Source organism: Psammomys obesus, unplaced genomic scaffold, assembly GCF_907164565.1.
Source record: "Psammomys obesus unplaced genomic scaffold, mPsaObe1.curated_primary_1811, whole genome shotgun sequence".
Classification (NCBI taxonomy): Eukaryota; Metazoa; Chordata; class Mammalia; order Rodentia; family Muridae; genus Psammomys; species Psammomys obesus.
Genome location: NW_026596039.1, coordinates 21,100,112 through 21,114,524, shown reverse-complemented (window position 1 = coordinate 21,114,524; position 14,413 = coordinate 21,100,112). Strand labels below are relative to the sequence as shown.

At 37.8% G+C, this 14,413-nt stretch overlaps 1 protein-coding gene across 3 annotated transcripts in view; it reads right to left on the bottom strand.

The window, feature by feature from the left end:
- The window catches only part of Myo9a (myosin IXA), a 196,257-nt gene that overhangs the window by 134,718 nt on the left and 47,126 nt on the right, over positions 1 to 14,413 (bottom strand). For 2 of the 3 annotated variants that reach the window (XM_055621828.1, XM_055621830.1), the window contains exons 5-6: positions 11,371 to 11,470; positions 9,659 to 9,715 (exon numbers count right to left, since the gene is read on the bottom strand). In XM_055621828.1, coding sequence (XP_055477803.1) covers positions 9,659 to 9,715; positions 11,371 to 11,470 — 157 coding nt within the window. The remainder of the gene's footprint in view (positions 1 to 9,658; positions 9,716 to 11,370; positions 11,471 to 14,413) is intronic. The other variant, XM_055621829.1, reaches the window with a different exon arrangement.

Genomic DNA, 14,413 nt, shown 5'->3' with positions numbered 1-14,413 from the left:
ACTGTAACTGCAGCCCCAAGATGTCTGACGCCCCTTGCTGACGTTAAGGGACACGGGCAGACATGTGGCACATATTTACATAAGCAAATACACACACGAAAATAAAAATAAATATTTTTTAGTTGTTGCTAAATGGCGAGATAATTCAGTAGGAAAAGCACTTGTTCAAGCCTGCCAAACCTCAGATCAATCCCCAGAAACCACATAAAATCAGAAGAGAACTGATGACTTCAAAAAGTTGTCCTTTGATCCCAAACACACATGCCTGACACATTCACATACACACATGAAACACACATGAAATACTGATAAATAAAATTTTTGAAAATAGCTATAGCTGACAACATGACTCTGCAGGCTAAAGGCCCCTAGTGACCAGCTTGAGGATCTAAGTTTGATGACCAAGATGCACATAGTGAACTGGGAGAACTGATTCCCACAAGCTGTTGTTTGACCTCCACGTCTACATGGTGGCATGTACACTGTAGCACACACATGTATGCACATTCACACATGTAGACACACAATAATAATTTAAATTTATAGGTATGGACCCCAGAGAGGTAGCATGTGCTTGTAATCCTAGCACTAGTAGAATGAGGAATTTGAGGATAGCCTCTGCTACATAAAGACTTTAAGGCCCGAGGGGAGAGAGGAAGAAAAAAAAATAGTTGTTCAGCACTGTATGTTTTAAATATTTTAGGTGCTGGAGAGATGAGGCTGACATTCAGAGTGCTTGCCTCTCTTGAGGAGGACTGGAGTTCAGCTCCCAACACCCACGCTGCAGAACTCACAAATGACTGTAACTACAGTTCAAGCGGATCTGTCTTCTTACGCAGGTATCCAACTGCACTAACAGGTAAGCCACACGCACACATCTACACACAAATAAAAAGAAGTCTTATAAAAATTAAAAAATTCCAGGGGAGGAGCAGTCCTGTTAGGCCACAGAGGAGGACTTTGCAGCCAGCCCTGAAGATACCTGATAAAACAGGGTCAAATGAAGGGGGAGGAGGTCCTCCCCTATCAGTGGACTTGGAAAGGGGCAGGGAGGAGACCAGGGAGGGAGTGAGGGGTTGGGGAGGGAATGAGGGAGTGGGATACAGCTGGGACACAGAGTTAACAAAATGTAACTAATAAGAAAAATAAAATTAAAAAAAAAATTAAATTAAAATTAAAAAAATATATATCAGCCTGGATATGGTAATATGCCTATGATCACAATACTCAAGACACAGAGGCAGGAGAATCACAAACTATGCCACCCTGGACTGCAGAGCAAGATCCCATTTAAAAAAAAAAAACATCAAATAAAACAACTAACCAGTAACTTTGTTTTAGTGTAACCTTTGCCTTTCAGCTCACAAAATAGTCAACAGTAACATTACATTTACATGATAGCTCGCCACTTTATAGTGAGATTATCTAAACATCTCAAACTTCAACTTACTTTTTGATGTCTGTCTTCCTAGGGAATGTTACATTAATTATTACCCAACAGACAAAAAAACTGATGTTTTATTCATCACAAATCGCAAGCATCAAGTCAGTGCCAAATTACTGAAGTGAATGTGAAGAAAAAAAGGTTGAAAGTAAAAACAGAAATTGCTAATCAGGGCTGGAGAGATGGCTCAGAGGTTAAGAACACTCATTCTTCTTCCAAAGGTCCTAAGTTCAATTCCCAGCAACCACCTGGTGGCTCATAAACATCTATAGTAAGATCTGGTGTGCAGGCAAATGTTGTATGAGTAATAAATAAACCTTTAAAAAAAAAAAAAAAAGAAATTGCCAATCACTCAATATGTGAAACCTGACTCCACTAACCCATAATATCCAACATTTACAGTTCACAACAGCAGGAAATTACAGTTATGAAGTAGCAACAAAAATAATTTTATGGTTGAGGGTCATCACAACCTGAGGAACTGTGTTAAGGGATCACAGCATTAAGAAGACTGAGAACCACTGTGACAAAGGAGTGTAGCAATAACGACTCCTAATGACAAATTGCTGTATTGTATTTAGATCACCTCTCATCAGAAAAGCTTCTTCTTGCAGCAGATGAGAACTACAGACGAAATCCAGAGTATGCAAAGGAGAGGCTTAGAGTATGCAACTCTACATGGAATGTCTTCACCAAAGCCCTCCTCTCAAGACTCAAGGATCTACATGAAAAATGCACAAATAGTTTAAGAACCAGAGGTGGTGAATGGCTCCAAAGAAACTGTTTTACAGATTCAGCAGGGATAATACACACGCGAACTCACAGTACAAAACCTGAAAAAGCGGAAACCAGGAACTCCCAGCACAAAGAAGTGAACACAGAGTTACAACAGGTAACCAGAAACCATTGTCTACTGGTAACTGCTGGGAAAGGGAAAATCAGTTTTGTCCCCCAGGGTGACACTGGGTATATAATCAACACTCCATGGCAGTCCCCATGCCCAGGAGTAGCTGACCAACACAAAGAGGAATCAATTGTGTGTGTGTGTGTGTGTGTGCGCGTGCGCGCGCGCTTTTCAGTTTAGTTTATTTTTGTTTTGTCTCATTGGGTTGTTTTATTTATTTTTCTTTGAGAGAATGTGTATTTGTCAAGCTAGGTTAATAGAAAGATGGGGAAGATCTCGGGGGAATTAGGAGAGGAGAAAGAATATGATCAAGTAAACCATACAAAAAAAATCTTAAATGAAAATAAACACTGTCTCACTCTGTAGTTCAGGCAGGCCTGACCTCACAGCAATTTTCTTGCTTCAGACCCAATGTATTAGGATTATAGCTATGAGCCATCACACTTAGTAAACATATTTAAACAATAAAACATATTTAAAGGTTTTTTTTGGTTTAACCCAAGACCTCAATATGTTCGTTTTAGGATTTATCACACATTTTTAGTAACAAGGACAGTGTAAAAATGCTTATACAAATGCAACATATACAACTGTTATCCTTACAACTGATCAAATATAAAAGTATTTGTATTTCCAGCATCTTCTATGTTACTTTACCAGTATTTTAGATTCCTGTTTCACTCACTTTTGAAGCAAATAAGAACCACATCAGTTGTAATCTTTTATTTGTTTCAAAAGTGAGTAAAACAAGGAACCTAAAATACTGAGAAAGTAATGTAAAAGATATGCTGAAAATAGAAATACTTTAATATCTGCAGTCATCCTTAATCAAATATTTTCCATCCCAAGTATAATGTGATCTCAGGAAACAGCAAAATCAAAATTAATTTTTAAAAACTATCTTGAGGGGCTGGAGATGGCTTAGTAGTTAAGAGCACAGTCTGTTCTTCCAAAGGACCCAGGTTCAATTCCCAGTACCCATACAGCAGCTCAAAACTGTCTATATATAACCTCAATTCCAAGGGATCTGACACCTTCACACTAATGCACATAAAATTAAATTGAATAAATTATTTTTTTAAAAAAAGCAAGGACAAAGGAAACACTTGATTTTTTTACTTTTTTTTTTTTTTAAGATTTATTAATTACTTATACAGTGTTCTGCCTACGCGCCAAAAGAGGACACCAGATCTCACTATGGATGGTTGTGAGCCGCCAAGTGGTTGCTGGGAATTGAACTCAGGACCTGTCGGAAGACTAGCCAGTGTTCTTAACCTCTGAGGCATCTCTCCAGCCGAATAAATTATTTTTTAAAACACTGTCTTGATTTCCTTAACTGTTTCTGTAATGACAGCTGCAGAGGAAAAACAAGGATAGACTTAATTTCCTACATCAAAACTGTTCTTTTCTTAAATGAGGCTCTTCTGTAAGACCAAGATTCAAGAACTACTAGGGAAAGAAGAAAACATTAATGAACAAGAAGGTAGCCTAAATAGAGTACACTACAAAAGTAACCACCACAGTGAATACTCCAGCTTCTTTTCTGTTGCTGTGATAAACATTCTGATGAAAAGTAACCTGGAGGAAAAGGTTACAGTTCCAGGACAAAACCCACCACTGCAGGGAAGTCAAATCAGGAACTTAAAGCAGCACAAAGACAGTCAAGAGAGAAAACAAATGTATGATCCTTCTTTGTTTGGCTGCTCATTGGTTCTCAATTAGCACTCTTTATTTTTACACCAGAAAGAGCCCAAAATCACACAATGGTACCACTCACAGTGGACTAGGTCTTCCTCTGTCAATTAACAATCAAGACAATTCCCTCACAGGCCGTGCCCAGAGGCCAACTAACCTAGGTAGTTCACAAATGAGACTCCTTTCTCAGATGAGTCTATGCTGTGACACTGTAAAAACAACCATCCCAGTGAGTAACTAGAGCTTGACCCCAAAGTTATCTCTGGGAAACAATATGAAACTAGAGCCAAGAAAGTTGTAAGCACTGGTAAGTGTAAAGATAAATATATAAGTATAAACATATATAATTTATCCCTACTTTTATAAAAAAATATTTTTTGCTAAATCATGAAAATGAATAAAATGTAGTCTTGGGAAAAGAAACAAACAAACAAACACCCTTAAACAGTTACATGAGGCTAACCTTACAGTGAAATTACACAGGGCAGGATTAAGTTGCAGTGGTAATTGATATTAACATTATCAAGCTGGACATGGAGCTCTATAATCTAAGCACAAGGTCAGCTGAGGCTACAAGATTGTCATGAGTTGGAGATCATTCTGGGCTACACAGTGAGTTCAAGGCGAGACCGAAATAACAAACAAAAGTACCACATATTCTAAGTATTTAATTCATTGTTCGTATTTCATAACTGGCAAAGCAAAGGGCAAGAGAGCCCAATGATAATGAAAAGCCTTACGTTTGCATATACATCAGCCACTGAAGATGGAAAATATGCATTCACTAAGTATCTACGCAATAGTCATCATCTTTTGACCAAATAAACTTGTTACTATCTCAAAAGATAAGACATATTATATAACAGATTACAGTTCAATAGCTCTTCAAAGCCAAAAACCTTATAATTAATCAGCTAGCCAAACCAAAATGTATCTGTTTCAAATACTGTTTTCTCCCATATAACAATTCTCCTTTAAGTTAGTACAACAACTCTAATTAACCTAAATCACTATGTAATGGACAAAATATCAATTGTTAAAAATAATTCTCTCACTAAAGATGCTCTTGGGACCATTTCTGTGTGTGTGTGCATGTGTGTGTGTGTAATATAGAACAATTCTGTTTATATTACTACTCATGTAACATGAGGAAAATGTGATTTATTTTATCCCTGAAACATACTATGAGAAAAATCTAACAGGAAAGAATAAACTACAAAATACACAGAATAACTACTTGATTTTTTAAAAATTCACATAGAAGAAAAAGAATCATGAGCTAGATGTGGTGTCTTTAATTCCAGAGGTAGAAACAGGAGGGTCTCTGTGAATTTGAGGCCAGCTTGGACTACATACCAAGTTCTAAGACAGCCAGGACTAAATAAAGAGATACTGTTGAAAAAAAAATCATAAGGTAATCAAAGTTCAGGCTATAATTATTTTAAAATACAATAAACAGGACTAATAGTGCTGAAAGTCATATTGAGAACAGGAAATTATAGGCTGGGGAGTATTCCGGTAAGTAAAATACTTGCCCCGTAAGAATGAGGACTTGAATTTAATCTCTAGGGCCCACATTTTATTTTAGTTTATTTATTTGATTGTTTACTTTTGGTTTTTCCAGACAGGATTTTTGTGAAGCTTTGTCTGTCCTGGACTCAATTTGTAAACCAGGGTGGCCTCAAACTCACAGCTATCCACCTGCCTCTGCCTTACAGAGTGCTGGGATTACAGGCATGTGCCACCATGCCCAGCTAGGACCCACATTTTAAAAAGCTGAGCATGGTGGCATGGTGGCAAGTGTTACTAGGGAGGTGGAGACAGGTGGGTCCTTGCTAGACAAGCAGTCTAGCCTACTTCCAAGCTGCAGACCAGCGAAAGGCACTATCTTAAAATAAACAAACAAACAGTGTGGACAGCACCTAAGAACAACACTCCAGATTGTTCTCTGGCCTCTACACATGTGCATAAACACACACAAATACAAAACACAGGCACACACATGAGGATAGGAAATTATAGCTACAAAATTCTTTTAAAGAAAAAGAATGTATTCTGATTCAAATGATGGCAACAATGTAGAAATGACATTATTTTCTTAGCACTTGAGTGTTTGATACTCTATAAAATTCTTCATACATAGTCAATTTTAATACAAAATTTGAAGACCACTTTTGAAGAATTTTTTTGTTTGCTTGGTTTCTTAGAGTGTGTATCTCAAGCTGGCGTCATATTTGCTAAGCAGCACAGGCTGGTCTGAACTTGAGATTTTCCTGCCTCAGCCTGAGGCTTTTCGGTCCTGAGACAGTCTAGCTACATAACCCAAAGTGCAAGAACATAGGCATGCTGAAGGGACCAAAGACTGAAGCTGAAGGCAGGAATAAAAAAGATTAAGTTAAAAAAAAAAATTCAAAGGAGTACCAGCAAAAAGTTCCACCCGACCCCCTGTTCAAAGGAAGCCCACTGGCTGCTCAGTTTCCAAGGTTCCCTAGAAAGGGGAACAGGGGCTGTCTCTGACATGAACTCAGTGGCTGGCTCTTTGTTCACCTCCCCAAGAGGGGAACAGCCTTGCCAGGTCACAGAAGAAGACAATGCAGCCAGTCCTGATGAGGCCTGATAGGATAGGGTCAGAAGGAAGGAGAGGAAGACCTCCCCTATCACAGGACTAGGGAAAGGGCATAGAGGGAGAAGAGGGAGGATGGGCGGAATTGGGAGGAGACGAGAGAGGGGTCTACAGCGAGCATAAAAACTGAATAAATTGCAATAAATATGTAAATAATCACTCAGAAAGACAAAGGGGATGGACACAGGAAGAGGGAGAAATCAGGAAACGGGACAGGAGCCTACCACAGAGGGACTCTGAAAGATTCTACCCAGCAGGTTATCAAAGCAGATGCTGAGACTTATAACCAAACTTTGAGCAGCGTGCAGGGAATCTTATGAAAGAAGGGGGAGATAGAAAGACCTGGAGAGGACAGGAGCTCCACAAAGGGAGAAACAGAACCAAAAAATCTGGGCCCAAGGGGTCTTTTCTGAGACTGATACTCCAACCAAGGACCATTCATGGAGATAACCTAGGACCCCTGCACAGATGTAGCCCATCACAGCTCAGTGTCCAAGTGGGTTCCCTAGTAAGGGGAAGAGAGTCTGTCTCTGACATAAACTCAGTGACTGGCTCTTTGATCACTTCCCCCCAAGGGGGGTAGCATTCTTACCAGGCCACAGAGGAAGACATTGCAGCCAGTCCTGAAGAGACCCGATAGGCTAGGGTCAGATGGGAGGGGAGGAGGACCTCCCCTATCAGTAGACTTGGAGAGGGCATGGGAGATGAGGGAAGTATGGTGGGATTAGGAGGGAATGAGGGAGGAGGCTACAGTTGGGATATAAAGTGAATAAACTGTAATTAATATAAAAAACTAAAATTTAAAAATATATGAATAAAATTAAATTAGAAAAGAATAAAAGGTAGGAGGGAAAAAATTCAAAGAAAAAAAAGAATTAAGTGACCTTCTGAAGGTCTCAAAGTTATTAAGTGGACAAGCTAGTATTGTGGTCAAGCCAAACAACCTCATAAACTCACATTCTTAGGTATTACTTTAACTTCAAACAAATGCAGCCCAATCCACAGTTCCAAGCAAAGTCTGAGCAAGTAATAAATCACATTTGCAGAGTGAGTTTGCAGTGGCCTACCTGCTTCCCAAAGAGGAATGATTCAGTTGATGTGGTAAAGGAAAAACATACCAGAAGAGCTTCTTTCAAGTAAAATAAATTATACGTTTTCTATAACAATTCATGAGGAGAAATGTCTGTTTCTCAAAAGGTTACATCAGAAACCAGTAACTTCTTGATTATGAAATGGTAATGTAAGTAAACCTTGTCTGTAGAAAAAACTAGTGCCCACAGATGCCGATGCTTCATGACTCTGGCACAGGCAAACTTAGCAATCCGTACTGTTTACAACGGCATGAGAAAGAGTGACTCTTTAAAGCAAGAGTTAAGACGTGCTCTGTTTACAGCAAGAACAACTGAAGAACCTAACTCACTAGTTAGTAAACACATGTAAGTGTGCCTGTGCTTTCAGCCTTTTATAAGTGACCCAACTACAGAGTGAAAGAAAAGTACTTTGTTATCATTTTACGGTTACAAATTGGTACTTATATAAAATATGACAGTTACACTGTCATTTTCTATCACCTATGCCTTTATGTAACTCAATTTAAAATCCACAACAAATTTTTGGAAGATTTTTACTTCTGTGCAATGTCCATCTATTTTTGTGTCAGTACATGCACATGAATGTAGGTATCTTCAGAGGCCAAGAGAAACATAGGATCCCCAGAAACTAGAGTAGCAGGTGCCAGACATGGCTGCTGAGAACTAAGCCATGATCTTCTGCAGCAGCAAAATGTGTTCTTAACCCCTGAGTCATCTCTCTAGCTCCATAAAATAATCTTATTTATAAGAATTTCAAAAGTTTGGAGGCAATTTTTAAGACAAAAGGTTTTCTTGTTCTGTTTTTTCAGTTTTTTGAAAAAGAGTTTCTCTGTGTAGCCCTGGCCGTTCTGGAACTTGCTCTATACTCCAGGCTGGCCTCGAATTCAGAGATACACCCACCTCTGCCACCCAAATTCTGAGATTAATAGCGTGCCACCACAGCCCCACAAGGCAAAAGTTTTATAGTATTACTAGTAAAAGAAAAACATCAGTGAAAAAAAGCATTTACTATATGAAAAAGAGTAACACCTAACACCCGTGGAAGCCGGAAACTGCTTTCAGGTGTCATCCCCTATCACTCTCCACCTGAGTTATCTGTGACAGGGTCTCATCCAGCTTGGAACTTACTGTTTCGGTTAGACTGTCTAGCCAGAGAGCCCCTGAGAGCTGTCTTTGTACCACCTCAGCTGTGGACTACAGACCTGAACCACACCGAACTTTCACATGGGTACTAAGAATCTAAACTCAAGTGTTCAGGCATATACAAGAAGCATATATGTGTGTTTACACATGGATGGTGGGAGCGTGCTCTCAGGGGCCAGAGAGGGCGCTAGCGCACCTGGAGCTGGAGTTGCAGGCAGTGGTAAGCCACTGGACACTGGGTGTTGGAAACCAAATCCCCACCCTCCGCAAAAGCAGCCAGGACTCTTAACCACTATCACTCTAGGCCCCTAAGAAGTGATTGATTCTAAGAAATAAGCATCAAGCTAGGGATGAAACTTAATGGTTGAGTGTCTGGCTAGGAGTCACACTGCACCAAAACAAAGCAATAAAAACCTCCAGGGGAAAAAAAATACTAGAGTTGAAACAGCCACTTCAGTGCTAGTGATCAGGGATGTGGTCAACTTACTGTTTGTGAAAGTAAATGTTAAATGAAGATTAAACATTAGGCTTAATACACACACACACACACACACACACACACACACACAATAGTGAATTGGTCTATAAGCAACGAACTGTTACATGAAAATATATGAAGGAAACTAAAAATTAGTGGTTCTCCTTCTAGCCCTATTGGTACATCAGCTCATCTTCATGCTGACTGATGAAGATGGATAAAAATGAACAATATGAAGTCCCTTTAACAGGAACAAAAATCTTTCAGTATTTGTACTGACCGGCTCAGAATCATAGCCACAATCATCCCAGCTTGGCCTGAGGGGTTTCTTTGTTATCTGAAAGTAAGGCACATTAGTTAGGTGTAAGTTATTAGATGGGAGTAATACTTTGGTAAAGGTCTGTTAGATGCAATACTAAGAAAGCAAGACTACAGTACAGTTACTTGGCATGGCAACACATACTAATAAAAACTAAATGAATATTCAAACTCTGGGAGGTCATATATTATTCTATTAAACTTATATATGCCATAGCCCAGTGGCTCTGATATTTCTATTAACCACTGACATCCCTTATCGTGTGGGTATTGATATTATGTATGCATGCCATCACCACTCGTTACACCAAAAGTCAGAAGAACTATAAAATTAAGTCAGTGAAAATTATCATCTCATTTATAAGTGATTACAACTTTTTTAAAATTTTATTATACTTTATTACAATTTATTCAATTTGTATCCCGGCTGTGGGCCCCTCCCTCATCTCCTCCCAATTCCACCCTCCCTCCCTTTCAATTTTGTTTTAAAAAAAAAATTACTCATGAGCTGAATTAGTATTTTTTTAAATATGCTTAATTTCTTACAGTAAAAATTTCTAGCATTCAAACAGAAAGTCATATAATTTCTAAGTTCTTGCTCTATTAACACAAAGTTAAGGTAGTTTATATTAGTATGAAGTTTTAAAGTTAAAAAAAATACTAGATAGTGTATACTGTACATCTGAGAAAAAGTCCATGGTGTTACTTTCATAATCTTTAATAGCTAATTTTTGACTCACTCAAGTGTAAATTAAATGAAAAAATCCTAAGGTATTTTTCATTGCCATAAAGAACTTTTTCCTATAAATATTATATTTTGCCTCAAAACAAGAGAGATTGTTTTATTCTTTAAATAATGTAATATAGTAACAATTCTACTAATAATTGGATTTGGAATTTTAATGAGAAATCAATATCGTGGAAATTTGTGAAGATCACTCCTCACTATGGAAGCTGAAGGCTGAATTCTGAATTAAAAAAAAAAAAATGTATTCTCTAAATTATTTGCCTTTGAGGCATTTCATACTGATGCTTTGTTCTATTTTGTTTGTTTTTAACACAGGAAATCACCATGCAGCATAAGTTGTCCTGGAATTCACTTATATAGACAAAGGTGAGCTCAAACTCATGGTAATCCTCCTGCTTCAGCTTCCGAAATGATGGGATTATAGAAATGAGTCATCATGCCTGGGTTCCTATGGAATATTGATGAGGACTGTTCATTAAATTATACAGGGATACTCTATGCCAGTTAGCATGCAGATACATGTGCATTAGACTGCAAAACATGCAAACTGAGTTCAAACCAATCTTTTTGCAATAGATAAACATTAATCATCAATTACACTTAACATACTGGGATATGAAAAAGGGTTAAGTCATGAGAGAAAGAATGTAACACTTTTCTGATAAGCAGCATAAAACAGCTTAATATTCTTAAACAGAATCTCACAAAACGCACAGAAAACACATTTAATTTTTATCACTCATATGAAGGAGATAATCATTTTTAAATTTGGAAGTTACACCACATAAATTTTCAGAGTGCCTACATAAAGGCACTGGCTACAATCCATTATCTAGTTTGGGGGCGAGGGAAGCATTAAAAAACTTTTTCAGTAGCTAAAATCTAATTATTCCCTACTTTTCTGAACTTTTTTCCTGAACTCTTACCTGATTGAGATAATGATACTCCTCAGGCTGCTTAAGGTGGAATGCCAGCCTCTCTTCTTCACTTGCTCCTGCCAGCAGGTAATAGAATACATGATAGTTCCTGTTGGGGACAAAGCATAAAATGAACATGACTAATTCTGGTCAGATTGTTTTGTTTTGTTTTGTTTTGTTTTTAAAAGAGAACACATTAATTAGTAAAATGTTTGATTTGCTTCATTTTTTTAAGATTTGTTTATTATTTATACAACATTCTGCCTGCACACCAGATCTTACTATAGATGGTTATGAACCACCATGTGGTTGCTGGGAATTGAACTCAGGACCTTTGGAAGAACAGTGAGTGTTCTTAACCCCTGAGCCATCTCTCCAGCCTGATTTGCTTCATTTTTAAGGCAATGTGACAAATTCAACAATATGCCTATAAAATAAAATGCAGAATACCAAAAAGGGGGAGGGGGCCAAAAGTAGTAAATTAAAAAGCAGGATCTTCTGACCTCTGTCTTCTTAAACAACAATGGAGAAGAACCTCACAAATTTGCCTGAATTACTTTTTCAGAGCTCCAAAAATTAATCAAAAACTTACAGTAATCCAGTGGGGTATTTATCAACTACACCTATACAACAACAAAGGTATATACATTTTCTTAACTCCACATGAAACATTACTAGACAGTTAAACAAGCCTGAATACAGTCAAATGAAACCCAACCACGGTATAATGAAATTATAAATCGATGATGGAAATTTCCAAAATTCAAAACTGTGTGGTCAAATGTGAAGGCTTATGCCTATAATCCCAGCTTTCAGAAAGCTGAAACAGAAGACTGCTATGAGCTCAAGTCAAGCCTGAGCTACACAGTAAATTCCAGGCCAGCCATGGCTCAAAAAACTAACATAGAGAACAACCAAAGAAGAGGTGAAAAGAAGAAAGAAAACAAGGGGGGAAATGAACAAACTAAACCCACCAAGCATTAGAAAAAGCAATAACAAGCATTAGAGAAAAAAAATAGAATAGGAAGTAATAAAAATTAGAGTACAACAATGAAAATTTAAAAACCGGTTCTCTGAAAACATGTACAAAATTAACAAACCTTTATTTAAACTGGTAAGAGAGACTGGTTCAAAGTCAGGAATAAGGAAGGAGAAACACAGCCAAACTTATAAAATTTAAAAAGACTATGATACAGTATACGTATTAAAGTTAAAATAGCCTACATAAAATGCAGATTTCTAAAAATGCACAAGCTATCAAAGCCAACTAAATACAAAATCCAAACAAATCTTTAACCACTGAAGTGTTTGAGTTAGGAATCAAAACTGTTTCCAAATAAAACCGCAGAACCAGATAACTATGCTGGTAAGTTCTACCAGATAATATAGGAGACTCAATCTCTCAGAAACTCCTGCAGTAAATAGCTTTCAATCCATTCTATAAAACTATAAATTAGACCAGAAAGGAAAATCTTAGATAAGTAGTTCTCAACTACCTGACCCTTTAATACAGTTCCTCATGTTATGGTGACCCCACTCTCAACCATAAAATTACTTTCGTTGCTACTTCATAACTGTAATTTTGCTACTTTATGAATCTTAATGTAAATACCTGTGTTCTCCAATGGTCTTAGGTGATCCTTGCAAAAAAGTCATTCCACCTACAAAGCGGTCACAACCCACAGGTTGAGAACCAGTGCCTTCTACCTTTATAAGCAATATATCTTATGAATACAAAGAGAAAAATCCACAGCAGAATAACAGCAAACCAAACTAAGTAACACATAATACGGAGAACACACACACACACACACACACACACCTGTTGCCAGTCTCTGCTACTTCGTGGGTTCTTCTTTTTCCCACTCTTTATCCCTCTACCTCCCCCACATTCCCCTAGTTTCACCCCTTTTCACTAGATAGGAAAAAGAATAAAGATGAGAGAGAAAGAGAAGGCCTAGAATCTAATTTCTTTTTTCTTGTTTCTTTGTTAGCAGTAATACTAACAAACTGCAAACAACTCCCAGGAGCAACCAAAACCACCACCTACAACAAGGCTCTAGTATTTATATAGCCTCTGAAAAGTTCCCAGGATCCCAAGCATCACACAATTGCAGAAACTATCTTCAACTGGCAAAACCAAGCCTCTGCTAGAGCCCGAAGCAAATCACAGCCAGCTGCTCTGGACAGTCTGAGGGAGCCCCATATGTGCTCCCACACATATGTTTTAATCCCCACACCTGGGATTAAAACAAAAACATAATATTTGTGTTTTTTAAAGAAACCAAAATTCAGCTGGATGTGGTAGTGCATGCCTTTAATCCCAGCACTCTGGAAGCAGAGGCAGGTGGATCACTGTGAGTTTGAGGCCAACCTGGTCGACAAAAAAGAGTTCAGGACAGCCAAGGCTACACAGAGAAACCCTGTCTTTAAAAAAAGAAAAGTCCATAATGCTCTTAGACACACCTATCAAATGAAGCAATCAAAACAATTACATTTGTAAACTGTGTAACGTCACTTCCATTCATTCTTAAATCCAAGAAACAAGGATCATATCCCCACTGCTCCATTATAAAGTCCAAAAAAAACCACACTGATTAGTTACAGCGGTCACTGAGCCAGAGTTCTGTGCCTGTGTTCCACTGAGCATACCTATAACCTTTTCTCCATGTATTCAAACATCTCTAATACAAATCTTCTTTTATTATTATTAAAACAAAATAAATTCTTAACCTAACCCTGCAAATAATTTATTGTTGTTAGTCATTAATTACTGAGCTTTTATTACATATAAGCACCATGTTAATCATGTTACAAATCTTTTAGGACCAAAAGTGGTGTCCTACACTTTTATTTCAAGCACTTGGGAAGCAAAGGCAGGAGAATTGCTGTATAATTGAGGCCAATCTGGTCAAATAGTGAGTTTTGGAGCAGCCAAGGCTTCATAGTAAGAGTGTGCCTTAAAAATAAATAAATAAATAGATAGATAGATAGATAGATAGATAGATGGATGGATGGATGGATGGATGGATGGATGGATGGATGGATGGAT